This window comes from Orcinus orca, chromosome 1 (assembly GCF_937001465.1).
Source record: "Orcinus orca chromosome 1, mOrcOrc1.1, whole genome shotgun sequence".
Taxonomy (NCBI): domain Eukaryota; kingdom Metazoa; phylum Chordata; class Mammalia; order Artiodactyla; family Delphinidae; genus Orcinus; species Orcinus orca.
In genome coordinates this window covers 99,560,627-99,584,253 of record NC_064559.1, presented here as the reverse complement: position 1 = coordinate 99,584,253, position 23,627 = coordinate 99,560,627, and the positions used below count along the sequence as shown (strand labels likewise).

General features: G+C 50.3%; 2 protein-coding genes across 6 annotated transcripts; one reads left to right on the top strand and one right to left on the bottom strand.

Annotated features, from left to right (window-relative positions):
- Nucleotides 1-2,960: 2,960 nt before the first annotated feature.
- UBQLN4 (ubiquilin 4) lies at nucleotides 2,961-23,610 on the bottom strand. Of its 5 annotated transcripts, none has more exons than XM_049701678.1 (11): nucleotides 23,396-23,610; nucleotides 16,025-16,176; nucleotides 15,419-15,636; nucleotides 14,362-14,624; nucleotides 12,576-12,734; nucleotides 8,624-8,849; nucleotides 7,411-7,550; nucleotides 6,842-6,925; nucleotides 6,562-6,677; nucleotides 6,177-6,363; nucleotides 2,961-4,820 (listed from the first exon to the last, which is right to left on the bottom strand). In XM_049701678.1, the coding sequence occupies exons 1-11, from the start codon at nucleotides 23,588-23,590 to the stop codon at nucleotides 4,668-4,670; spliced, it is 1,893 nt and encodes a 630-aa protein (XP_049557635.1). In that variant the 5' UTR covers nucleotides 23,591-23,610; the 3' UTR covers nucleotides 2,961-4,667. The 5 variants fall into 5 exon arrangements, 3 of the variants coding, with proteins under 3 accessions (XP_049557635.1, XP_004284630.1, XP_049557639.1); XM_004284582.4 differs by lacking the exon at nucleotides 23,396-23,610 and adding an exon at nucleotides 17,698-17,904; XR_007473345.1 differs by having other exon boundaries at nucleotides 4,645-4,820; nucleotides 6,177-6,400.
- LAMTOR2 (late endosomal/lysosomal adaptor, MAPK and MTOR activator 2) lies at nucleotides 18,718-22,260 on the top strand. The gene is made up of 4 exons (XM_004284580.3): nucleotides 18,718-18,989; nucleotides 19,285-19,447; nucleotides 21,745-21,834; nucleotides 22,071-22,260. Exons 1-4 carry the CDS (start codon nucleotides 18,922-18,924, stop codon nucleotides 22,125-22,127), a joined length of 378 nt encoding a protein of 125 aa, XP_004284628.1. The 5' UTR covers nucleotides 18,718-18,921; the 3' UTR covers nucleotides 22,128-22,260.
- Nucleotides 23,611-23,627: the final 17 nt, after the last annotated feature.

Below are 23,627 nucleotides of genomic sequence, written 5' to 3'. Positions count from 1 at the left end.
GGCCTCCTGGATTTGGCTTCTGGGTCCCCAGTAGATGTAGGGTGGGGTGTGGATTGGGCTGTCCTGCAGGCTCACATCAGAGCCTCCATTTGCAAGATCTTCAGAGCCTTGTAGTTAGATTTTTATTTTATTGATCCAGGCTGACAATCTTTGCCTTTTTTTTTTAATAAATTTTATTTATTTATTTTTTGGCTATGTTGCGTCTTCACTGCTGCGTACCCTGCTTATGTACAGTTTCTTTTGCCTTTAGTCTTACAGATTCCACTAATTTCCAAGTAACTTAGGTAATAACTTACCACCCATCCTTCAGTGAAGTTATTCCGTGAATCTGTAGTATAGTTAGATTCTCTGGTTACATTCATTTCATCCTGGGATCCCCTGACTTCCCTTTTTTTTTTTGGCCTCACCATGCGGCATGTGGAACATCCCCGACCAGAGATTGAACCCAAGCCCCCTGCAGTGGAAGCTCGGAGTCTTAAGCCCTGGACCACCAGGGAAGTCCTATATGGTTTTTTTTAGTTTGCATATATTAATGTTTACTCTTTGTGTAGTAAAGTTCTATGCGTTTTGGCAAATGCATATTGTTGGGTATCCAACATTACAGGATCAAAAAGAATAGTCTCACCATCCTAGAAAATCTCTTGTACTTCTTGACATGTTTGGGTTTTTTTTTCCCCTTGTCTTGTTTTTGAAAGCTAATTTTTATCTTATTTTCCCCCGTATTAGTTTGGTAGTTATACATTGTTTTTCTGTTTAGTGGTTTAGCAAAACATTCATCCTTGCCTTACCAACGCCTAACATTAACTGACACTTTACTTTCTATCAGCACAATGCAAAGACCTTAGTATACTCCAACTCCATTTACCACTGCCTTTCTGACTCCTATGCTGGTGTGTGACACACTTTAATTCCTTGTCTATACATTTTAACACCATGAGACTTTATCATCTTTGTTTTACAGTCAATGTTTATTTAGATTTACATACATATTTACCACTTTCATTGTTCTTCCTTTTATTTATTTTTTCCTTTTTATTATGACTGAAGATTAATTACCCTTTGGAATTTCCCTTAATGTGAGACTGCTGGTGGTGGACTGTTTTTGTCTGAAAATATTTTTATTTTACTTTCATTTTTGAAAGATATTTTCACTGGGCAGCTACCTTCTTTAAGCATAGGGAAGATGGCATTCCCTCCTCTGTCTTCCAGTTTTGCTGTTGAGAAGTAAGTAGTAGTCTGTTGCTCCTTTGAGGATAAACTATCTTTATTCCTTAGGTGCTTTAAAATATTTTCTTTTTGCTTTTGCCTTTTTGCAGAGTGCAAGTTTAATTCATTGGGCTTCCTGAATCTGTGACTTGATGGTTTTCATCAGTTATAGATAATTCTGACACTATTTCTTCAGATTGCTTTTTCCCCTTTCTCTCTTCTCCTTGGACTCCAATTAAGCATAATTTAGCCCAACTTACTGTCTCTTCTGTATTTTCCATCCTCTTATTTTTCCAAGGTTCATTCTGTTTCTATAATTGACCAATTCTCTCCTTAGCTATGTCTGATCTGCTATGAAACCCATCTATTGAGACCTTAATTTCATTTATTTTATTTTTCTAGCTAAAATTTCTATTTGGTCCTTTTCCAGTTGTGCTATGTCTGTTTGTGTTGTTTCAGGTCTCTGCTGAAATTTCCAAGCCTCGCTTTTATCTTCTTGAAATACTAAGCAGTTGTTTTCATTTCTGTATAACTCCAATATACGGAATTGTCTATTTGTTGTCTCTCATTTCCTTGTTTTTGGTCTGTCATTTGCTTGCTTTCGTTTTCATTGCCTTATTTCTTCAAGAGCTCGACTAATTGACTAATTCTTATTGTGGCTGATGTTATATTTGAAAAATTATTAATTATAATACTTTTGAGGTCTAGATTGTTGTTAAGTTCCTTGAGATTTCTGCTTGCTTCTACCAAGTATCTGGAGATGCTAGCAATCTGGGATCATCTTATTCCAAGTTTGAGACTTGAGAATTTCTGGACCACCCAGAATGTTGGGACACTAGGCTGCAGAATATGAGGACTGGTTTACTTCCGATTCATCCTTAGGGGTTCCTAGTCCAAGTGGATCTTTACCAGCATCGCTATCTTTAGCTGTCCCCAGATTCCAATTTTTTGTTCCTCTAGCTCCTAATCCTTCAAGGCCCTCAAAACCACAGCTTAGCCTCTCAGCAGCCTTTTCCCAACTGGAAAAGCCCCCTGGGCAAAGGCAGCCTTTAGGGCCTTCTTTTCTCTCTGGATTCCCAGCCAATCTTGTTAACCCTTTGATTTTTTGATAGTTTTCATATTTAAAATTTCTGAGAGTGCTGGTCTGAAACATCCAGCCTACCACTATCAGAAGTGGAACCTCCCACTCGCTTTATTCTGATATCACAGAGCTCTAATCCATAACCTCACTACACAAAAGATAAAACCGAATACATATGAAAAGACTTCCTTAAATTCACATATTTAGTGGTAGAGCTGGGTTTAGCCTCAGAGCTCAAGACTAATAACTGTTAAACTCCACTTGCATTAGGTCTGGATACAAGGGTTTCTCTTGTTTTGACCTTTTTCCCTGGGGTAAGGAGAGGGCAGTCTTGCCAAAAGATCAGAGGATGGAAGTAAGGACTTAGCCATATTCCCGGCCCCTTTCATACATTCTTCTCCCAGCCCTGACCTATGGGGGAGCAGGGGTGGGATCTGATAACTTATGGTCTGGCGATGGGGAGTAGAAGAAAGCAATCCTTCTCATTCCTAAACTACAGATTATAGATATCCCCACGATCAGTTATCCCTTTATCTTCGATGTTTCTGAACACCTGTGGTAACCGAACCCAACTTCAAATTCCTCTAGATCCCACTTTACAAAAGTCCTCTAAAACCAAGAAGTTGTCTTCAGCCAGCCTCCTCTCCCCCAGAAAACAAACACCAAGACACCCTCACAACAAAGACCACACCATTTATTTACAAAGGCCAGTGTGGGAGTTGGGGGAGGTAGGGAGGGAAAGCCACACAGACATCCTCTCTGGACTGCTTGAGACCCTTTCCCACTTGGAGAAAATTCTGTTCCTCTTGCCTCCATATTCCCAGCAATGGGTCCTCCAAGCAGCTGGGCTAAGTAGCAGATAGAGGAGGTGATACGAGCCTCCTCTGTGCTCCAATAGAGCAATGTCCAATTCCAGATCAAAGGCATCATTGCTGCCCTCTCCTTTCCTTCCTCAAATAGAACTTTCTGGCCTGGAGGGAAACAGTGAAAACTCAAAGGGCAGGAGCTAAGACGCCAAAGGCCAGGGGTTCTAGAGGGAAAGACTCCTCCCCTGCTATTTCCCGAAGCAATGAGGGGAGGGGTAATAAGGGTGCTGGTCACAGCCCTGACAGCTTCAGAAGAGGTACCCACACTACCCTTGGCTTACCCAGTATCCAGAAGCCCAGGGGATCTAGCTCTCCAGGCTGTATTTATTCCTGACCTAGACTGGCCCTTTTGCCTACTTCTCTCTGGTGGGAGAAAACTCTAAACCAGAAATCGACAAGGGATCCACCCTCCCACTCAACTCACATGCACATGTGTGCGTGCATGCATGCATGCACCCACCCAGCCCCACACACACCCACTGCTAAGACAGACCCCAATCCTCTTCATGTCTTTTGAGGGGAGCTTAAATTACTGGTACCTGGAGACACAGACAGGTCCTGGGTTCATGGAAATGTGTGTGTATATATATAAGCATGTGTGTTTACGGAAACGGAACCAACATAACCCCTTGTGAGCCGTATTGTTTAGCTTCATTGAGCCCTTTTCTTCCACTCAAATTCCGTTAACATCTCTTAAGTCTCCTTTGCCAGGCCTGAGCCTGGACTCTCCGGCCTAAAAGAACTATTAGTTCTTCCGTTCCCTAACTGTCAGTTCCAACTTCCAAGTCCTCTACTCAGGCTCTTTCCCTGATTGCCTTCCTCCAGAAAATCTCATTCCCTCCTCCCCTCATTGGGCTGGTCCAGGGCCTGTTAATTCGTGCTCCAAAGGGCTGTGTCTCACCTCTCCCTTCAGACGGGGAGAACAGGCATCTTCCTTCCTCTGGAAGTCCCAACAGACCCCATGAAAAAGTGCTGGGTGAAGTGAACAGAACAGGGGGTGAGAAGGAAAATCACAGCCTGTTTCACCTGCCCCTCCTTCAGAGCATGGAAGTCTAGCATTGGTTAGGCTAGAGGTGGGAGGGGATGGGGGAGAGAAAGAAGGAAGAGTTACCAAAAGTAAACATAAGACAAGCAAAACCCTAGTGGTACAGACGGAAGACCCTGTTCCAGTAAAGCAGAGAGTCGGTTCCTCCTTCAGCTCTGCACTGCCACTGAGAAGTCTGAAGGTTGCAAAGGTGAAGGCGGGGAGGGCCAAGGAGGAGGGGCCAATCAACAAAACTGTGAGAACTGTTTAAATAGCTCTGCTAGAGCAGGACCAGGAGAGAAGGTTCTACAAGAGGTGCAGAAGTAAAACTGGAATTCTCAGAGCTACGGGGCTGGGGCCCACGCCTCTAAAGTCACCCTGCCGTCTGGAGAGGACAAGGGAGAAGACAGAAGGGATGACAAGCTGCAGAGGGTCGGAACCAAACGCTGGCATCGAGGGATGGGACGGGCAGGAGGCACGGGCCGAGGGATTAGGACAGCTGAGAGCCCAGGAGTCTCTCGATAGCTGCGTTGATGTCCCCTCCTGTGGCGATCAGGGCCTGCAGGTTGGCCTCACGATTGATGAAGCCCATGGAGTTGAGCTGCTCCAGCTGCTGCTGAAATCTCACTTCTGGCGTCTGCACCTGGAGGGGACAGGCCTTTTGAAGCGGGCACAGGACCAACGCCAGGGGGCCTATCTGATTCTGAGCGTTTATAATGGTGAGAAGAAGACATCCTCAGAGTCAACCAATGGGGCAGGGGTCGGTGAGCTGCAAACAGAGGCCAAGGAGCCGGCGTCCCAAGTCACTAAACAACTGTGTCATCATAAGACGGGGGGCATCTTTCTTAAGATTTCGAAGTACTGGATAGGCCTAGATCAGCCGATATTCCCAACTGCTTTCCATCAACACTCTGGAGATGTTAACAGGCAATCCAAAAGCCAAATGTTCTGTGGTTGATAAATACCACCTCCAAACCCCCTCCTTCCTGGCAGTCAACACACACACGGCCATAGTAAAGGTCAGAGAAGGGCCCCAGGAAAGCAAGAACCTGCTAATTGTGTTTAACCAATCAACAAACACAGTTATTTACGAAAGAGAAAGCTTTTCGTTTTTGACACTCCTATAAACATCTCCTGGAAATGTTTTCCCCAAGGCATGTTTAGGAGGCACTAGCCTAGATCATGAACAGAAAACTCAGAGCTGAAAGGAGCACAGCAATCACAGAGGCCCCCAACACGCAGTACAAGAGCCGTTTCCAATGCTCCGTCACGGTCCACACAATTTAAGCTGGACTGGGCCTTGGGGATCCCTTCATCCAGCCCCCTCAGTGCCTTGCACAGAGCTGGGCACACTTATATTCCTGTTGAAAGGTTTTTCCCAGATGAGTCACAGAGGCCATAGAAGGGTTAAGGGGCTCATCCCTGCTCCTCCCCCAAACCCCAGGCCTTGACTATGTGGCCCACGGCTCTGGTCACCTCACCTCCCAGAATCCTCCTCTCTTGTCTCAGAGAGGGAGGCTACTTTAATTATCAAAAGGGTCCTCTGATGTAAGCAGAAATGGTGTAACAGTAGTTAAGGTGTAAATTCTGGAGCCAGCATGCCTCAGTTTGAATTTTAGCTCCATCACTTACTAGATATGCGACTCTGAGCAAGCCACTTAACCTCTCTGGGCTTTAGTTTTCCCCTTTTGTAACACAGAAATAATAATAATAGCTTCCTGGCAAGGCTGTTGTGGAGAATAAAGTAAATGAGCTCTTATACATAAGGCACACAGACCAGCACCCAGCTGACCCAGTAAGGGCCATTACTAGTCTCATCTCCATTTCACAGCTGTGGAAACTAAACTTACGAAGGTCGGTAACTTGCCCAAGGCTAGAAAGTAGCAGACCAGGAACCAAAGCCAGGTCTGGCTGACTCCAAAGCCTGCCCTGCTGTCTCCATTCTACTGCCACCCTGAACACTGCAGGGTCCCAGCGCCAGCCCCGCTGCCCCATGTACCTGTGAGTTTCCACTTCCAGCCAAAAGCTGGATCATCTGCTGCATGAGCTGCTGCTGAGCACTGGAGGCCCCTGTTGGAGAGGATGTGGCTGGCGGGGCTGGCAAGGAGGTGGGGGCCTCAGGCGCAGACCCAGCGTTGCTGCCTGTAGAGGAGGCTGGGGTCCGGGACATCCCAAAAGAGCCAAGGCTGCAGGCAGGAGAGACCGAGAGGTGGGAGATGGCCTCTGAGAAAGGGATGGCAATGTGAGATCCAGAAGGAAAAGCAGTTGGAAGGAACAGGAAAAAGACCCTCAGAGACACAAGCGCTGCTCAGAGAGTGGCAGAGAAAGGGGTTGAGGGGGAGGAGTAGCCAGAACCTTGCTGCCCACCTGCCACCGACCCTCACCTGGGTACCAGTCCGGGGGCCTCGGTCTGCAAGGTCTGCAGTCCCTGCTGGATCTGCAGCAGCGCCTGCATGGCTCGGGGATTGGTAAGAATGGAGAGTGACTCCGGGTTCTGCATCTGGTGGGAAACAGCAAAGAAAGGCAACAGGAGGTACCAGGAGACAGGAGGCAGCCTAGACCCTGAGTCCAGAGCCAAGCGCGGCCCCTCCTTTAAGTTCCACCCACTGGGCCTCGGGGTCTACCCCGGCCCTCAACCTCCGCCCGTCTAGGCTCCTCACTCACCTGCTGCAGGAAGACTGGGAGCTGCAGGCGGAGCTGCTCCTGCAGCTGGGGGTTCCCCGCGAAGAGCGGCACGTTCACCATCATCTGCCAGGGTGAAGGCAGTAGGGGAGGCCTGGGCCTACCCACCCCCAGAATGCCCCCACGGCCTCATCTCCCTTGGCACCCCCTCCACTGCAGGAAATCTGGCCAGTTTCCAAGGCTCTCAAAGTATCCTGAAGGCCTAAGTGGGACAGTGAGAGGAAATGGAACTATACTCTGGACGAGGACGAGAGTCAGAAGCCAGTCTGACGAGGATGATGACAGCTAACATTTCCGAGTACGTAGGGCTTACTACGTGCCATGCCATGTTCTAAACACTTTATGGTATTAACTCAACGCTCTCAACTCTCTGAGGCAGGAACTATTGTTATTACCATTTTACAGAGGAAACTGGGGTTAAATAAGTTGCTTGGCTCACGCAGCTAGGAAGTGGCAGAGCTCAATACAGAAACCCGGCGGTCTGGCTCCAGAGCATTTTGATCATCACAAGCAACAGCCCCCAACACACTCCCCTCGTGCCAGTTCCATACCTGAGCAGCAAAGTCGGGGTTCTGGGCAAGCGTTTGCATCATGCTGCGCATGTAGGGGGCTGAGATCACATTCTGCATCAGCTGGGGGTTCTCAGAGATCTGCTGGAGGAGGGCCTGCATTTCCGGGCTGTTGAACATCCCTAGGACAAGAAGGAAAAAACAAGAGAAGAGGGGTCCAGATGGAAACCAGATGCCTCACTTCCATCTACATTACTTCAGGCACTGAGTGGTTACAAAACTCAGAGAGGCCACGGTCAAATGGGCACCCAAGTACTGGGGCGTGGGTCCAAGTCTCTCTTGACTCCGAGGTCATCTCGCCCGGCTTTGTCCTGGCCCCTTCCCCAACTACTCTGCTAAGGACAAGCCAGTTGCAAACTGGATCTGATTCATGCCCCTCTGGACTGTTCCTGCCACAGGTCAGATGTCAGAGTTGGAAAGGATTTGACTAAAGATCATCCAGTTCAATGGTTTTCAAACTTGTCTTAGCAGCAGAGACCCTTTCCTCAAACCAAATCTCACTTGGAAACCAAGTATGTCAGTGGTCTGGTTGGAGCCAGGGCAGGAGGCCTGGAGCCTTTCGCTTTTGGTCTTCCCTCATCCTGGAGATGGGCCAGAGCCCTCAAGACTCAGAAGTACAATTTTAAAACCATGGATCAGGTTCAAGTACCTTATTTATGAAATAAGCACATAGAGGGGAAGGGACTTTCCCAATCAAGATGCTCCCCAGGGTACAGAGAAATCAGAGCATCTACCACACATCCCTAGAGCCATATGTATAGTCATAGTCCAGACAAATGGGGCATCTCCCAGGGTTGTGCAGTGCATAACCTGCACCTCTGTACAAGGCAGCTCTGCACATCCCTCTCCCCCAGCCCACATCTACCTGCCCCCTGATTCCTCTCCCACACCCCATTCCCAGTCTGACCCATTTACTCTGGATAGTACCAGCAGTGTTGAAAGAGCTTAGGAAGTGGGGCCTGGTTTACTCATAAGCCTTTACTTAGGTCACTCCTAGGGACATCAGGACAGGGTCAGAACCAACCCTTACCCTGAGGGGTCGAGCCACTACTCCAGGCTACAGAGCCCCCTCTGTGGCTTCAATACAGTCTCACCTCTGTCTTCAATATTCTGGAGCAGTGTGAACCCCATTCAGTCCTGGGGCAGAGGGACTGCCCTGGTGACCCCACTAAGCTCCTTCCACCCTAGGACATACCTGACCCCAGGCTAGCCGCATTGATCCCAAAGGGGTTCGAGACTGTCGGGTGCACCTGGCTGGTCCCCGATCCTCCGGTGCCCTCCCCACCGGACCCGGGGGCCTGGGAGGTGGGGGGCGAGGGGCTCCAGGGGTTAGGGAGGGGCTCTCGATTCTCAGTCCGCAGAGGCTGGGAGGATGAGCTGTCGGAGTTCCCGGCCAGGGAAGAGAAGGGATTGTTGCCAAACTGGGAGGAGGGAAAGGTTTTGGGTTAAGGACTGAAACAAATCCTTAAGGGCTAGGCCCTTTCTTTCTTCTCACCTAATAGCCTCCCCTTCCCCGGGAAAGGGAGAGAGATCTAAAACCTTGGAGGTCCTCAGGTCAATTTCTAGCCCCACAATGGGCAACTTCACCCTCATCCTGCAGGGTGGGAGCTGCCTGCTGATGACTGGATAACCGAACCCCTCAGATAACTGGAAACGTCACTTCTCCCCTGGTGGCTCTAAATATTTGGTATCTAATCTCCTCTGTGCTCTATAGTATCAATACTTTACACACACCTTTCCCATTGTGTAGTGAGATATTTGTTTTCCTTAGCTCTTAAGGGGCAGAGACGATGTCAGATTCACCTTTGCACCCCTGGCCCCTGACACTAGTAGGTGCTCAATAGGTAATTATTGGCTTGATGGGAGCTGGTTCTCTACTTCGACCCCGATCTGCCTCTAGCTCTCCCTTTTCCAGCCACCTTGGTCTAAGACTAACTCCACTGAACCCTCTCCCTCACCCCCAGGTCCCCCACGTGGCATTCTGTCCATCCAGGCACACCACAGTGGAGCCCCTTAGTGGGCACACCTCTGGCTGAGCACACCTCTGGCTGAGCACACCTCTGGCTAAGCACACCTCCCTAGGTCTTCTCCTTCTGTTGCTTCCTCCATGTAATCTCCTCCTTCCCCTCCCTCCCCACAGCCTATCTCCTCAGACTGGCTGCTTCAGCTAAACAGTCCCCCTCAGCACCAGGCCCCCAACTATGTTATCCAGGATCGTCTCAGGGTCTGCACCCCACCATATGGTGGGCTGCCCACGGCAGCACCCACATGTCCTCCCTCTGGACCCGCCAACACCCACGCAGGAGGTACCGGAGCAGCCTCAGCCCCTCCCCACCATGGAGTTTCGTATCCAGTCGCTTTTCCTGTTTATTCAAAGTGGGTCGTGGGGACCAGGGTTGACCAAGGACCCTCCTGCTCTGAGCTGTGGTTCCTTCACCCTACCAGATACCTGTTCAGGTAACAGGGATTGCAGGCCAGGGTTCATGCACCACAGTTTCAGTCTTTGTCAACGTTTCAGATTTCCTGTTCAGGTAACTTGCCTAGCACCCAAACCCACCTAGTTCTGGGTCCTGCTTTGCTCTTCCCCATACACCCTAAGGCCTGAATTTCTTTCCCTGAACTCCCAAAAGTTATAATAACCGCCATTTATTGAGCACCTACTATGTGCCTGACCCATTTATTCTAATGTTTACAATATCCCTCTAATACACCAGTTCTCAAAGTGTGGTCCTAGGACCCCTGCAAGGTTTACAAGCCATTTTTATAATCCTAAGATGTTATTTGCTTTTTTCACTCTCATTCTCTCATAAGTATTCAGTGGAGTTTTCCAAAGGCTATGTAACATGTGACATTGCAATGGACTGAATGCAGAAGCAGATCTGAGAATCCAGCTGTCTTGTAGTAAGCCAGACATTCAAGAGATCTGCAAAAAAGTCAAACAAGGCCATTCTTTCCTCTAAAGTTTTGTTTTGGAAAATAAAGTTATTTTTCAAAAGAATATGCTATTTATGTTAATGTATAATGGATTGTTGTTTTTAAATGAGTTAATAATTTTTTTTTACTTCTCAGTTTTAATTTCAGATACAGTGAATATCAATAGGCCTAACCCACAAAAACAAAAGCTTCTGGAGTCCTCAATAATTTTTAAGTGTATAAAGGGGTTCAGAGGGGAATTCCCTAGCGGTCTAGTGGTTAGGACTCTGAGCTTCCACTGCAGGGGGCTCGGGTTCAATCCCTGGTTGGGGAACTAAGACTCCCGCATTCCACACGGTGTGGCCAAAAAAAAAAAAAAAAATTTTTTTTTAAAAATTAAACAAAAAATAAATAAAGGGGTCCAGAGACCAAAATGATTGAGAATACTGCTATAACACATTGTCTCCATTTTGCAAATGAGGAAGTGAAGACTCAGGGAGGTTAAGCAACTCACTTAAGATCACACCACTGAAGTATGATGGAGCAGGTATTTGAATCCAGGTTTGTTGATGCCAAACGTTATGTTCTTTTAGTTGAACCAGTGGTTCACACACCTTAGAGTACATCAGAATTAGCTGGGTGCTTGTTATAAAGCCTTGCTCAACTACCTGAATTTTTTTTTAACCAGGTACATACATTACTTTGATATACATTTTTAATTAAATACTTATATAAAATTAAACTTAAAATAAATTAAGTTCTTTAAAAACTCACAGTTGATCCCTATAGCACTTTCTAAAAATTTGAAAGAGCAATGGCAAGAATAACCAAGAGGATGGTGAAGTATAAGCTGGAAGGGGGGAGGGGAGGTTCACCCTACCTGATGCCCAGACTTAATTAAGACAATGTGGCATCATCGTAGGAACAGGGTCAACAAGGCACACTCATCTGTGGAGACTTGGTGTAGGGCAGAGACGGCATGAACAAGGAATCTGCTGGGATAGCACGGGCCACTCAGGATATGGTGCTTTTTCCTTTCCACAAGGAAGAAGGAATGTGAGGCCCCACCCTCCCACTTGGGTGCTGGTTGGGGATGGTGGGGCGTTCAGTCTGTGAAAGTCCATCAAGCTCTACACTTATGATATGTGCACCTTTCTGCAACTATATTATTCTTCAATAAAACATTTTTAGATTTTTTTAAAAAGTTTAAAATTATATGAACAGCATGATACCACTTCTATAAGGTTGAAAATATGCAAAACAAGGCCAGAGATTGTTTATGGATTCATACATAGGTAATTAAAAGAATCGAAATGACAAACACCAACTTCAGGGTGGTAGTTAGCTCCGGAGAGGGAAAGAGAGGTATAAGATGGGGGAGGGGTATGTGAAGGCTGCAATTCTATGTGTAATATCTTATTTGCTAATGTTTAATACGTCTAGGAAAACATACAAAATACTAACAACATTTGTTAACTCTGGGGTGGAAAAGAGGTGGCTGGGAGATGGAAACAGCAGGATCCCTTGTGTATACTTTTGTTGAGCCTATATACCTTTCTATACTTTTTAAATACCCTTTTGTTTACTTTGTGTAACTTTTGAGTTTTGAAACAGGTAAATGTATACTGTATTTAGTGTAAGCTAAACTTTAAAAAAAGAACCCAAAAAGACACTAAAACTATATATGGCAACATTTTAGGGCCACAAGGATACAAGAGAATGCTATACTTTTTGTATATTTGGAAAGAATTCTTAAAGCCTTTTTTAAAGTGTGTATTCCCAGGACTTGATTCCAGAGATTGACTCAATAAGTAGCTCAAAGGTGGGGACCAGGAATCTCATGGTTAACAAGCTCCCCAGGTGATTCTGATGCAGGTGATCTGTGGACCACACTTGAGACACACTGTGCTAGGGCTGGCTGTTTGACCCTAGGCGTGCCCCACAACCTCTGAGCCCTTGGTGCAAGAAGTTTGTCAGAACAATGTCAAATCCCTTGGATACTACCCATTGCCCACTCCCCTAGGGAACTCTGCTATCTTCTGCCCTAGTGCCTCAGTCCCATGCAAGTTGGACCATCCCTGGCTATGCAGCGTGAGAACCACTTTTAAGACAAGGCCCACCCTCAGGGGGCTAGGGAAGGAAAGAGGAGCAGACAGCACCTCAGTCTTGCCTGGGTCTGGGGTAGGTAATCCTAAGTCCAGACTGCCCTCCCACAGCCCAGCCCCTGGCCCCACCTGTTCCCGGGCAGCGCTAAACATGGGCTCCTGGATGTCCGTGTACATGCGGCGGAGGGCATTATACCCTCCAGGGATGCTCTCCAGGTTGCTTAGGGCCCGGTCCTGGTTCCGCATCATCTCCTGCATCATGGCTGGATTCCGAGCAAGCTCCATCGTCTGGTGGAAAAGGGAAAGAGAGAGAATGGCCCTGGAACCAGGGGATCACCAAGCTTGGAAAAGAGTGGGCCCTGATGAGGAGGTCTGCATCAGGACCAGGGTCCAGGGCCTAGGAACTGACCCATAGTGGCAGGGAGTAGGGTGAACTGGACTTCCTTCCTCTACTGTCACCTTGGCTCTAACCCTGTCTCCCTATGGGTATTCTGGTTGACTTTTGGGGGTACAATGATCCCAGATGGGGTGAGGGCAGCAGCTTCCCTCCCTCAGGTTCAGAGGATCCTCAGAAGTGTCAGGGAGCACAAGGAAGTTGAATAAGAAAGGACATGAGAAAAAAGAAGAAGCAAAAGAGAAAATTAACATCTACTGAGCAGTTACGACATACAGGCACTGGGCTAAGTACTTTACAGAATTCAAATCATTTAATACCCACAATAACCATCCCATGTAGGTATTTCTGTCCCTATTTAGCAGATGAGGAAATAGGCTCAGAGACTCATTGCCTGGGACACACAGCCAGTTAGTGGTGGAGACAGGGTTCAAGGCCAGATTGGTCTGTCTGATCGAGACCAGACTATGGCTCCTGGTAAATGACAAGTTGGGAAGGGAAAGGATTCAAGCTGGGACAATGCTACCAACACCTTCTAGATCTCACCCCAGGTCTTTGGCCTCACTGAATCTTGAGAAACAGGATGGGGGCTTTCTCTTGGGAACCAATAGCTCACTTTCAATAAGGAAGGGGTGACCTATGTCAGCTCTAGGGGACAGCAGTACATAACAGATAAAATGAGCATAGCTGCTTCTTGTTCCCATCCAACCTGGAATGCCTTCCCTGTCCTTCTTCCCAAATTTGCTCCATACTTGCCTCTTCTAAGACACTTTTATGTCTATGATAAGATTCTGATCTCTTATCCCACAATTCGTTCATTTAATAAGTACTTATTGAGTGACTACTATATACCAGGCACTGTTCTAGGCAGTGAACAAAACACTTGCAAATCCTTGCCCTCTGGAACTTATCTTCTGGTGAGTCTAGCACTAGTGTCCACAGCTCTGCTGAGATCGTCTACCCTCGTCCCATCCCCTGGTGGATGGCCACGAGATGGAGCTCCCAAAGACCAACACCAAATCACCTCCCCTGGGTCTCCCTTACCCACCAGGCCCTGTCCAGACACAATGCTCCCCAATCCTCCTATTATCTTTCATTCCCAGGCCTTTGTACTTGCTGTCCCTCAGCCCTGAATACTCTTCTCTTTTTCTTCCTCTGGTTCATTCTTCCTCTTTTGGGTCTCTGCTTGGGTGACACTTCCTTTAGGGCCTCCTCTGAGCCCCAGGTAGGATCAGGAGCCCTTCTGTGTGCTTCTAGGGGCTACTGTGACTATCTCTATAATAGCACCGACCACACTTTGTTATAACAGCCTGCTTACTTGTCCCACTTCCCTTTGAGACCAGAAGTTCCTGGAAAGCTAGGCCTATGTCTTTTCATCACTGTACCCCCAGGGCTCAAAACATGGCTGCTGACTGAATGAATGAATGAACAAGTCAAGGTAGGACAAGGTGGGAAAAGGCCAGGCAGGGCACAGCTGGGCACCAGGTGCCCTCCACAATCCCAACCTTCTCTCAGACCCACCTGCCTCATGAGCTCAGGGTTGTTAAGCATGTGGCTGATCTCGGGGTTCCGCTCCATCAGCTGCTGCATCTGGGGGTTGGCCATGATCATGTGGCGCATCAGGTCGGGGTTAGACATCATGTCCTGGACCAGGGGGTTCTCCATGATCTGCGACAGCATCTCAGGATTGGACATCAGCTGCCTCTGCATCTGCTGCTGCAGCTCCATGAAGTTGGCAGAGCCCAGGCCCAGGCTGCCCAGGCCCAGGATGCCCCCAAAGCCAGCTGGGGGGAGGGGGCAGGGTCACAGTCTGTCACAAGACTCTTCCCCTACCTGGCCAGAGCCACTGAAGTCAAGTCTCCAGGATGGGCCCCTTCTGCTTCTCACATCTCCCTTTTCCAATCATTTCCACAGCCCCAGCCCTGATCCACTGCTGGCAAAGAGATGTGAGCCTACTAGACTGAGACCTCTTTGATGGCCAAGGCTGACAGGCAGGCACAATACTGAGCACAGAGAGGGTAAGCAGTGATGGCTTACTGAATGAGCAAATAAATATTCCCCAACTGGCTACTGTTGGACCCACCTTTTTCCCAAACTCCAATATCTTTACCCAGGGTTCCCCACATCCCCAGCCCCATTTCTCCCCTCACTCTTTTTTTTTTTTTGCGGTACGCGGGCCTCTCACTGCCATGGCCTCTCCCGCCGCGGAGCACAGGCTCTGGACGCGCAGGCCCAGCGGCCACGGCTCCCGGGCCCAGCCGCCCCGCGGCACGTGGGATCCTCCAGGACCGGGGCACGAACCTGCGCCGCCTGCATCGGCAGGCGGACTCCCAACTACTGCGCCACCAGGGAAGCCCCTCTCCCCTCACTCTTAACATTTTGCCATGCTCTTCTCTTCTGGGAAGCCCTCACAAACCGGTTTCTTCCCCCTCTTGGCTCAAGTACCAATGTCTGGACCCCTATGTCCAGGGGTCCCCAATCCCCATCAAATCAGGAGCAGGGACCATATTTTCCCCTCTTGGCTCTCCCACAATCCACAGCCCAAAACAGGACAGTGCCTTCCACACTAAAGGCTTACAGAGTATGGATGCAGTGGCACTGGGAGGTCCCTCCCCAGTCCCTGGGGAGGTACCCCCGCCACTGCTCCTTCGGCTTCCACTGCCAGTATCCGAAGTGGCACTGCCAGAAGTGGAGGGCTGAGCAGAAGTGGCGGGTGAAGCAGGTGTGGTGGAGGGCGCTGAGGCTGGGTCTGGAGTGGAAGGGGAAGAAGCAGTGGCAGTAGCCGGATCTTGAACCCTGAGGACAGAAAGAAAAATCCTAGTTGAAGTGAACACAAAAGGGAAGACAATGATTTCTATGTTTGCTGTGCAGGTACAGCCCTAACCCAAGCCACCTCCTAAGCAACCTTGAGGCTGGGGCAGGGTGAGGCTGGGGGCAGTCAGTAAATCAGACAGAGGAAGAGAGGAGCGAGTATTCTCTATCTTCAGGGTATTCAGGGAGAGGTAAATCAGGTTCCCTTCCCCTGCAGATGAGATCACAGGGCTTCCTGGCAATCCATCCGAGAGCCACCTTCCTGGGCCTTGGCATAGGCCTTAGATGTACAGTTGAACAATTGGTGAGAAAGTATCAGATGGGGGAAAAAATGCCCAATCCGAAGCTGGACGTGCTCCTCTCCTGAACTTACTTCTGAGGGGTCTTGATGACCAGATGGACAGTGAGCCCATCCTTGATCCCATGCTGGTTCAGTGTGTCCCCATCCTTGAGGATCTTGCCTGCGAAGATCAGGACCAGCTGATCCTGCTGAGCCTTAAATCTCCGGGAGATTTCCTCTTTGAACTGTGATCAAGAGGCAAAGGTCACTGTGGAGGCTGCCTGGGCTCCTCCAACCAGGGACCCTGCCTCTTCTTCAAAGCCTCTGCATTCCCTTGCCCCCATCTCTAGTCGTGGGAAGTCCTTTCAGCAGTCCTGACTGCATCCCTCCAGCTGCAATAAGCAGCCCCTTTCTTAACCAAGGAGTGGACCAGTGAGAAGCTCCTCTCAGCTCTACCCCAGGGTCTCCCACCCTAGAAAGCCCTTGCTTCTATCTGCCACTCCTTCTTCAGTCCATCCACCCAGTTTCCTGTGAGCATACTACCTGGGCAGTTCTCTCCATCCCAACTCCTTCAACAGCCTTGGGCCCAGGCCCTATCTCCCTTCAGCCTTCTCTTTCCTCTCTTTATTCCCAGAGTTCCTGTAACAACTACAACAAATAGATCCTATTTATAAAGGCACTAACTATTCACTAGTTAAGAGTCTAAGTCCCATGAGATACATGTTAATTATTATCTCCATTTTAAAGATAAGAAAACTGAGGATCAGAACAATTAGGTAACTTGCACTGGGCAGACTGGAACTCAGGTCTTGACATCAAAGCCCCAGGCTCTTAACCAAATACATGGGGCCACTCAAGTAGGGCTGATTTCAAATTCAGCTTTGCAGGCAAAAATTATTTAAATTCTGGAATGTAGTCATTTTATAAGGTGGGGGGAGGGGCAATGACGGCACTAAAGGCTGGCTTGGGGAGAGTTAGACTTCCCAAATCTATCAGCAACACCCCTATCAACCCAACCAAATCAAACCCACACTCTAAGTAAAAAGAGTGCACTTGTTAAGCAAAGGCAGCTTCCAGATCCCTCCCTTCCAACCAGACGCCTATCTTAAGCCCCGCCTCTGTGAAATTCTGGAGCAGCCACAGGGGGGTGGTGAACACAGGCAATATTCCCTCATTCACTCATTCAACACATTTTTATTGAGCACCTACTGCACACTGTGTAAATCCCAGAGGGGCTGAGAATCAAATGTAACCACCTTGATTGGAAAGAGTAGGAAACATCCGGGCAGAGGGAAATCCTGCCCCCTGGCCGGGCGTGAGAATGCTGGGCGTTCTCTGAGGCGCACAGTAGCAGCCCGGAGCTCTCCCCCAACCTGCGCCTCCCGCCCGCTCAGCTCCTTGCCCGGCCCCCACTCTGACTCGGCGCCTCGAACCCCGATCAGTAACTGGGGCGAATACTCCCCTCAAACCCAGGGTCCTTCCCCCTTCCCTGTGCAAGGTGTTCTCTTCGCACTCTCCACCACGCCCCCAGCCCAGGCCACAAGGCAAATCCCCGGCCTCCCTTCCCCAACACGCGCCACGCTCCCCCGGACCACCCCCGCAGGACGCCCCCTACCCTCCTGCCCTTCCCTTCCGCTCCTCCGAGTGCGTGCTGGGCCCCCGCCCTCCTCTCCCCGGCCCTCCCGTACACCCCACCGTCTCAGAGCCACCCCCCTCTTCGCAGACCCCTCCTCCGCGCTCACCCCCACCCCCGCCACCCGTACTACCTCTTTGACCGAGGCTCGATCGCAGATCACAATTTCCTCCTTGTCCTTGGGGGTCTTGACGGTGACCCGAATGGGGGGCCTCGTCTCGGCCCCGCTCGGCTCCGCCATGCCGCCGCCGCCACCCGGCCGCCCGCCAGCCCGCCCCGGCTCCTCCTTCTCCCCGCCCGGCCGGCCGTCCGGGCTCGGCTCCGGCGCCTCCAACACTCCCCTCTCCCCTCCCCTTCCCAAGGTTTCACCGCCCCCTCCGGACCAGCCTCAGCCACAGCGCCCCGGGCGGACTGGGGGGGCCACTGCAGCGGGGTCCGCCCAGGACTGAGCCCGGGGTCCGGCAGCTTTGACAGGGCCTTGCTGGGTTGCGGCCCCCGAGGGGTTCGGGGCGGAGGCGGGGCGTGTCCGTCACTGCGGGACGGGGGCCGAACTAGCCCGCCCGAGCCGAGTTGAAGTCCACCCGGGCCCAAAGCTGCCCCCGCCCCTCTGCGGGTTAAGTCCCGTTCCGGGACAAAAGACTTTCTGTGTCGCCGCTTTATCTCCGTTCCCTGTGATAACTGGTCTTTCTCGGGAAGCCCAAATTCTTTCTAGGCCTGAGACCTCTCCCGACTTTGAGGTTGAATTTTCCCACTTCTGGATGTCCACCTAAAACCTTGTCTCTAGGATTGACTTTATTCCCCTGAGAGTAGTGGCCTGCCCGAAGTCTATTAAGTACAGTTCTAGAGACCTGAATTTTGCCTGCGTGGCCCTTCTGAGCCTTGGTTTCCTCAATAGTATCTATCGCCTCATCTCACAGAACTGTGCATAATGTAGAAATTTACTTTGAAAAGTAACCAAAGGTGTGCCCGACAAATATAGGGATTTTATTTTCTTTTAACTACTGAATCGTGAATTGTCAAGCGGATATGACTTTTCTCTGCCCGAGGGGGTTAAATGTCCTTCCACTACTGCCTCTGTCCTTTTTCTCCCGCTCTTTTCCCCCATAACCGCGTGGTCGCACTGGAAAAAACGAACTGTAGTTCCCAGGGTGCCTCGCGAAATCGCAAAGAACTACAATTCCCAGGGTACTCCGCGGTGGGGCGGGGTTGAGTCAGAACCACAAAGCCAGGCCAGAAAACTACAACTCCCAGGGCGTTCCGGAGCAGGGCAGCTGGACTACGGGAAGCGGCAGGCGGAGGGCGGCAGTAGGAAACTCGGGGATCTGGGTGCAAAAGCCCAGGGATAGGAGCTGCAGGCATGCTGCGTCCCAAGGCTTTGACTCAGGTGCTAAGCCAGGCCAACACTGGAGGCGTCCAGAGCACCCTGTGAGTGCAGACCGAGAACCCGAGTGGCGAGCACTGGCGTGGGGCAGCGCGCGACTCTCCGAGGGAGGGGTGGGGAAGGGAGGAGGTGGCAGAGGGAGCAGCAGCTAGGTGAACCGGCCGGAGGGCCCCTCTCGAAAAGAGAAACCGACGTAGTGGGTGCTCGGGGCACGTTGTAGCACACACTCAGCCCAGACGCTTGCTTTCTAGAAGGGCCAGTGGCGGGAGTTAGGATGGGAGCCCAGGCGTTTGACTCCCCGTCCTGAGCACGTTGATATCCCTCCTGCTCCTTCGCCAGGCTGCTGAATAACGAGGGATCTCTGTTGGCCTACTCCGGTTACGGGGATACGGACGCCCGGGTCACCGCTGCCATCGCCAGTAACATCTGGGCGGCCTACGACCGGAACGGGAACCAAGCGTTTAATGAAGACAATCTCAAATTCATCCTCATGGACTGCATGGTATGGAGAAGGGAGCCACTTCCTCTTTCTCTAAGGGCATCCCCAAGGGGCGACCTGGACCCCATCCTGGATGGTTGGAGGGGCAGGGACAGGATCTCTGGAAGATTACTAAGAGTCGGTCTGCAGCAGCATTTATAATAGGCAGGACCCTATGCATCAAGTGGTGATGAGAAAGGAGTCCTGGACCTGAGGTCTGGCTGGGGTTCTGGTCTCAGCCAGCCACTTATCATTTGTGGAACCTTGGGTAAGTCACTTAACCTCTCTGGGCTTTCTTAACCACACCTCCAAGGTGAAAACAATAATCCCCATCACCACACCATGCACACAGGGTTGTTGTGATCAAATGAAAGGGTGGATATAAACTGTAGAGTGATATGCAGACACAAAGTGTTGTCATCTGAGATTCACAGACTCAGAAGCATGGCAGAGACTCCAGACCCTAGTCCAATCCCTTCAGTTTACAGAGGAACGCGATGCAGTCCAGAAAGGGGAAGTGGCCATTAGACTGTGAACTTCTTGGAAACAGAAACTGTCTCATTCACCTTTCTATCTGTTCAGTCAACAAATTTTTAGATCCCTGCAGTGTTCTCAGGACTGGGGAAAAAGTAGCAAACAAGACAGACAAAAACTACAGCCCTAATGCAGCTTACAGTCTTACATATGCCTTAAATTAAGTAAAATATGTATGTTCATAAAATAAGTTCGTAAATATGTTTTGTAACATGTATGTAAGTGTAAAAAGTAGTATGTTAGGTATTGAAAATGCTGTGGAGAAAAAGCAAAAAGGAAGTGAGATAGGATGTTTGTGTCAAGGACTGTCTCACTGAAAAGGTGACATCTCATCAAAGATCTAAAAGATCTAAAGGAAGTTGGCAAGCCATGTGGCTCTCTGGGTTAAGAACATTTCTTTTTTTTTTTTAATTAATTTATTTATTTTTGGCTGCATCAGATCTTCGTTGCTGCGCACGGGCTTTCTCTAGTTGCAGTGAGAGGGGGCTACTCTTTGTTGAAGTGCACGGGCTTCTCATTGCGGTGGCTTCTCTTGTTGCGGAGCACAGGCTCTAGGCACTCAGGCTTCAGTAGTTGTGGCTCGTGGGCTTAGTTGCTCCGCAGCATGTGGGATCTTCCTGGACCAGGGCTCAAACCTGTGTCCCCTGCATTGGCAGGTGGATCCTTAACAACTGCGCCACCATGGAAGTCCAAGAACATTTCTGATAGAGAGAACAGTAAGTGCAAACGCCCTGAGGCAGAATGATGCCTGGTCAGAGATCAACAAAGTTGAAGTGGCTGGAGTAGCATGAGAATGGGAGAGGTTAGTAGATGAGGTACCCAGAGAGGCAGGGGGTGCAGCACCTGGTTCCAAGCACACAGTGGATGCTTAGCGAAAGCTTGCTGAACCAAATTGAAAAAGCCCCAAGACTGAACTCTCCAGGAAGGATTTCCACTGTAACTCAGCCACCTACCTCTTCCTCACTCCCTCCTTAACCAAGGATACTAGTTCCACTGATGATTCCTAGGGTGCCTACCCTAGAGCTGGTGCTATAAAGGCGATAGCTTTCAAATGTTCTGACCACAACCCAGCCATAAGAAATATATTTTAAGTCAGAGTCCAGTAAAATGAAAGTTTCATGAAACAGTACTTCCCTTACTATATGCAATATACTTCATTTCCCTTCTTTTTTTTGGCCGTGCCGCACAGCTTGCGGGATCTTAGTTCCCCAACCAGGAATTGAACCTGGGCTCCAGCAGTGATGCCGCCGAGTCCTAACCACTAGACCACGGAATTCCCCTTCTTTTTCTTTTAATGCTGATCAACTTCTTAATTGATCTGGGGTCAGTTAACCCTGGGGCCAAACCTACAGTTTGAAAAACATTACGTTGGGTAGTGAGGAGAAGTATAAGTTGGGTTACTGCTCTCCCCTTACCATAATGATAATAACTGTATAATAAGCCATAATAATAACATCACCCATCTGGACAGCCCTTTGCAGATACAAAACTCCTTCCTGTGTATTAGCATCTTCACCAGCTGGAGTGAGGTACGGGTTACAGAAAGAGTAACTGAGCTTCTGGGAGATTGAGTTTCCCAGGGCAACTTGGTTAGTAGGTGGCTGTGCTGAGGCTGGAATGGCCTCAGAACTTCACGTCCAGGTCTGTGGCCAAAGTTCCCCAGCAGAAGCTTCTGCTGTGCCCAGGACATGGAAGGAAGATACAGTCTCTCTCAAGAAGAGCCCATGGGGGAAGCGGGGCAAAGGGTGCAAGCAGAGCATCACATCCCCTGATATCACCCCCACCAGGAGGGCCGTGTAGCCATCACTCGAGTGGCCAACCTTCTACTGTGCATGTATGCCAAGGAGACTGTTGGCTTCGGAATGCTCAAGGCCAAGGTGTGTATGTGCCCATCCCTGTAAAACCCTGGGTCCAGCCTTCATGCTGCGTCATTGTGTCCACTCCCATCCCCACCACCTTCCCAGAGTCGTTCTCGTGTCACCCAATCCACGTCTGGTGCGGGCTAACACTGGAGGCTGGGGGCTGGGGGCTCGGCATTAGGAGTAGACCTGAATTTAAGATCCCTCCAATGGCAGGCCTTGTGTGGGACTGGTTTCTCCTCCCTTTCTCGCAGGCCCAGGCCTTGGTGCAGTACCTGGAGGAGCCTCTCACCCAAGTAGCAGCATCGTAATGGGTGTTGGTGGAAGCAGGGGTTCAGAAAAGAGAGATGACCTTTTGGAGGGGCAGGGCCCCCTGGGGAAGGCTTCCTGGATGTGGAGGGTTGGGGGGACTTTGTTCTTCCCAAGAATAAACTTCAACTCCTGTCTTGTGTCTTGGCTGCTTTCTTGGATGGGGGGGAATCAGAGGAGATAGGAAGGAGCAGGGATTGCTTATAAGGTTCTTCATGTTTTGCAAGTGAGGGGCTTCCCACTCACTCCTTCTCCACGACCTCCAACACCAAAAGGTTATTGGCAGTGATGCCTCAGGTCCCTTGGCCTCTCCAGCGGTGTGACCTCACCTGGCCGCCGCCACTCAGAGAAGAATCTTACCCACCTGTTGGCAAAACCTAGGGAGTGGGCTTCCCTGGTGGCGCAGTGGTTGAGAGTCCGCCTGCCAATGCAGGGGACGCGGGTTCGCGCCCTGGTCCGGGAAGATCCCACATGCTGCGGAGCGGCTAGGCCTGTGAGCCATGGCCGCTGAGCCTGCGCGTCTGGAGCCTGTGCTCCGCAACGGGAGAGGCCTGCATACCGCAAACAAAACAAAACAAAACAAAAAACCTTGGGAGTGAGCTGAGAGGAACAAGGGGCTGGTGGGGGTCATGTTGGACAGAGAGAAAACAGGGCGTGGGAGTTCAGTGTCCTTCAGTCCTGAAGTCCCTTGGGGGACACCTTTTCTACTCTTGGTTGGGAGAGTGCCCCCTAGCGGCCTACAAGGGCCACCCCTTCCCTCTTCTCCAGGCATTCACAAGCTCACACAGACCTTCTCCAGATCAGGAAGCCCTTTGCAGACAGGAGGGCTTCTCTCTGAAGCCTCAGGTCCTGGGGAAGGAGTAGAAAAAATCCAGAAGTCCTGTCACTGCACTCAGACCCCTCACCTCATCTGCTGTTTCTGCCCCAGGTCTCCCCCTATCCAGCGTCCTTAGAACAAGGCTGGATGGGGAGCTACCAGCCCCTTTCCTAGTGCTGTAGGAAGGGACCCATCCCAGGCAAGCAGGTAGGTTGCAAGTTCCAGCTCCACCCAGGATGAGGAACTGCCCATCCCAGGCCCTGGGCTGTCAGGGAGCGGCAGAAGTTGCTATATCTAAGATGCACCTCCCAGAGCTCTGCGCTGCAGCAGGGTGACCCCAGCCCCTCCTCACGACAGCCCTTCCTCTTGTGCCCCCAGTTACCCCTCACCACAGGCTCTGCGGAAAAGCGGCAGGCCGAGTAGCTTCCTGCTCCCCAAGGGACTGTTACTCACTGGTGGCTGGGCCCCCCATGGCCACAGGTCCCAGGAACCTAGCACCGCGAATTCTGTCCTCTCAGCTGGTTCTGTGAAGGTCCTGTCCCTGTCCCAGCTGCCTCCATTGTCACTCCCTTGAGCCTGCCTGCTGCCTGCTTGCAGGAGCCCAGGCTGAGAGCAGACACCCAACCTGTCTAACCTGTCTGACGTCATTGTCTCTCCACCCACCTGGGCCCCAGGTCTCCAGCCG

What these genes read in the sequence shown, in the direction of transcription:
- LAMTOR2 (XM_004284580.3), top strand. Translation starts at nt 18,922, where the DNA reads ATGCTGCGTCCCAAGGCTTTGACTCAGGTGCTAAGCCAGGCCAACACT. An exon ending in GGAGGCGTCCAGAGCACCCT is followed by an intron (nt 18,990 to 19,284) that starts GTGAGTGCAGAC and finishes CTCCTTCGCCAG; the next exon opens with GCTGCTGAATAACGAGGGAT. An exon ending in TCATCCTCATGGACTGCATG is followed by an intron (nt 19,448 to 21,744) that starts GTATGGAGAAGG and finishes CACCCCCACCAG; the next exon opens with GAGGGCCGTGTAGCCATCAC.
- UBQLN4 (XM_049701678.1), bottom strand. Translation starts at nt 23,590, where the DNA reads ATGACGTCAGACAGGTTAGACAGGTTGGGTGTCTGCTCTCAGCCTGGG. An exon ending in ACCCCGACTTTGCTGCTCAG is followed by an intron (nt 6,926 to 7,410) that starts GTATGGAACTGG and finishes TCACCCTGGCAG; the next exon opens with ATGATGGTGAACGTGCCGCT. An exon ending in GCCCCCGGACTGGTACCCAG is followed by an intron (nt 6,364 to 6,561) that starts GTGAGGGTCGGT and finishes TCCTGCCTGCAG; the next exon opens with CCTTGGCTCTTTTGGGATGT.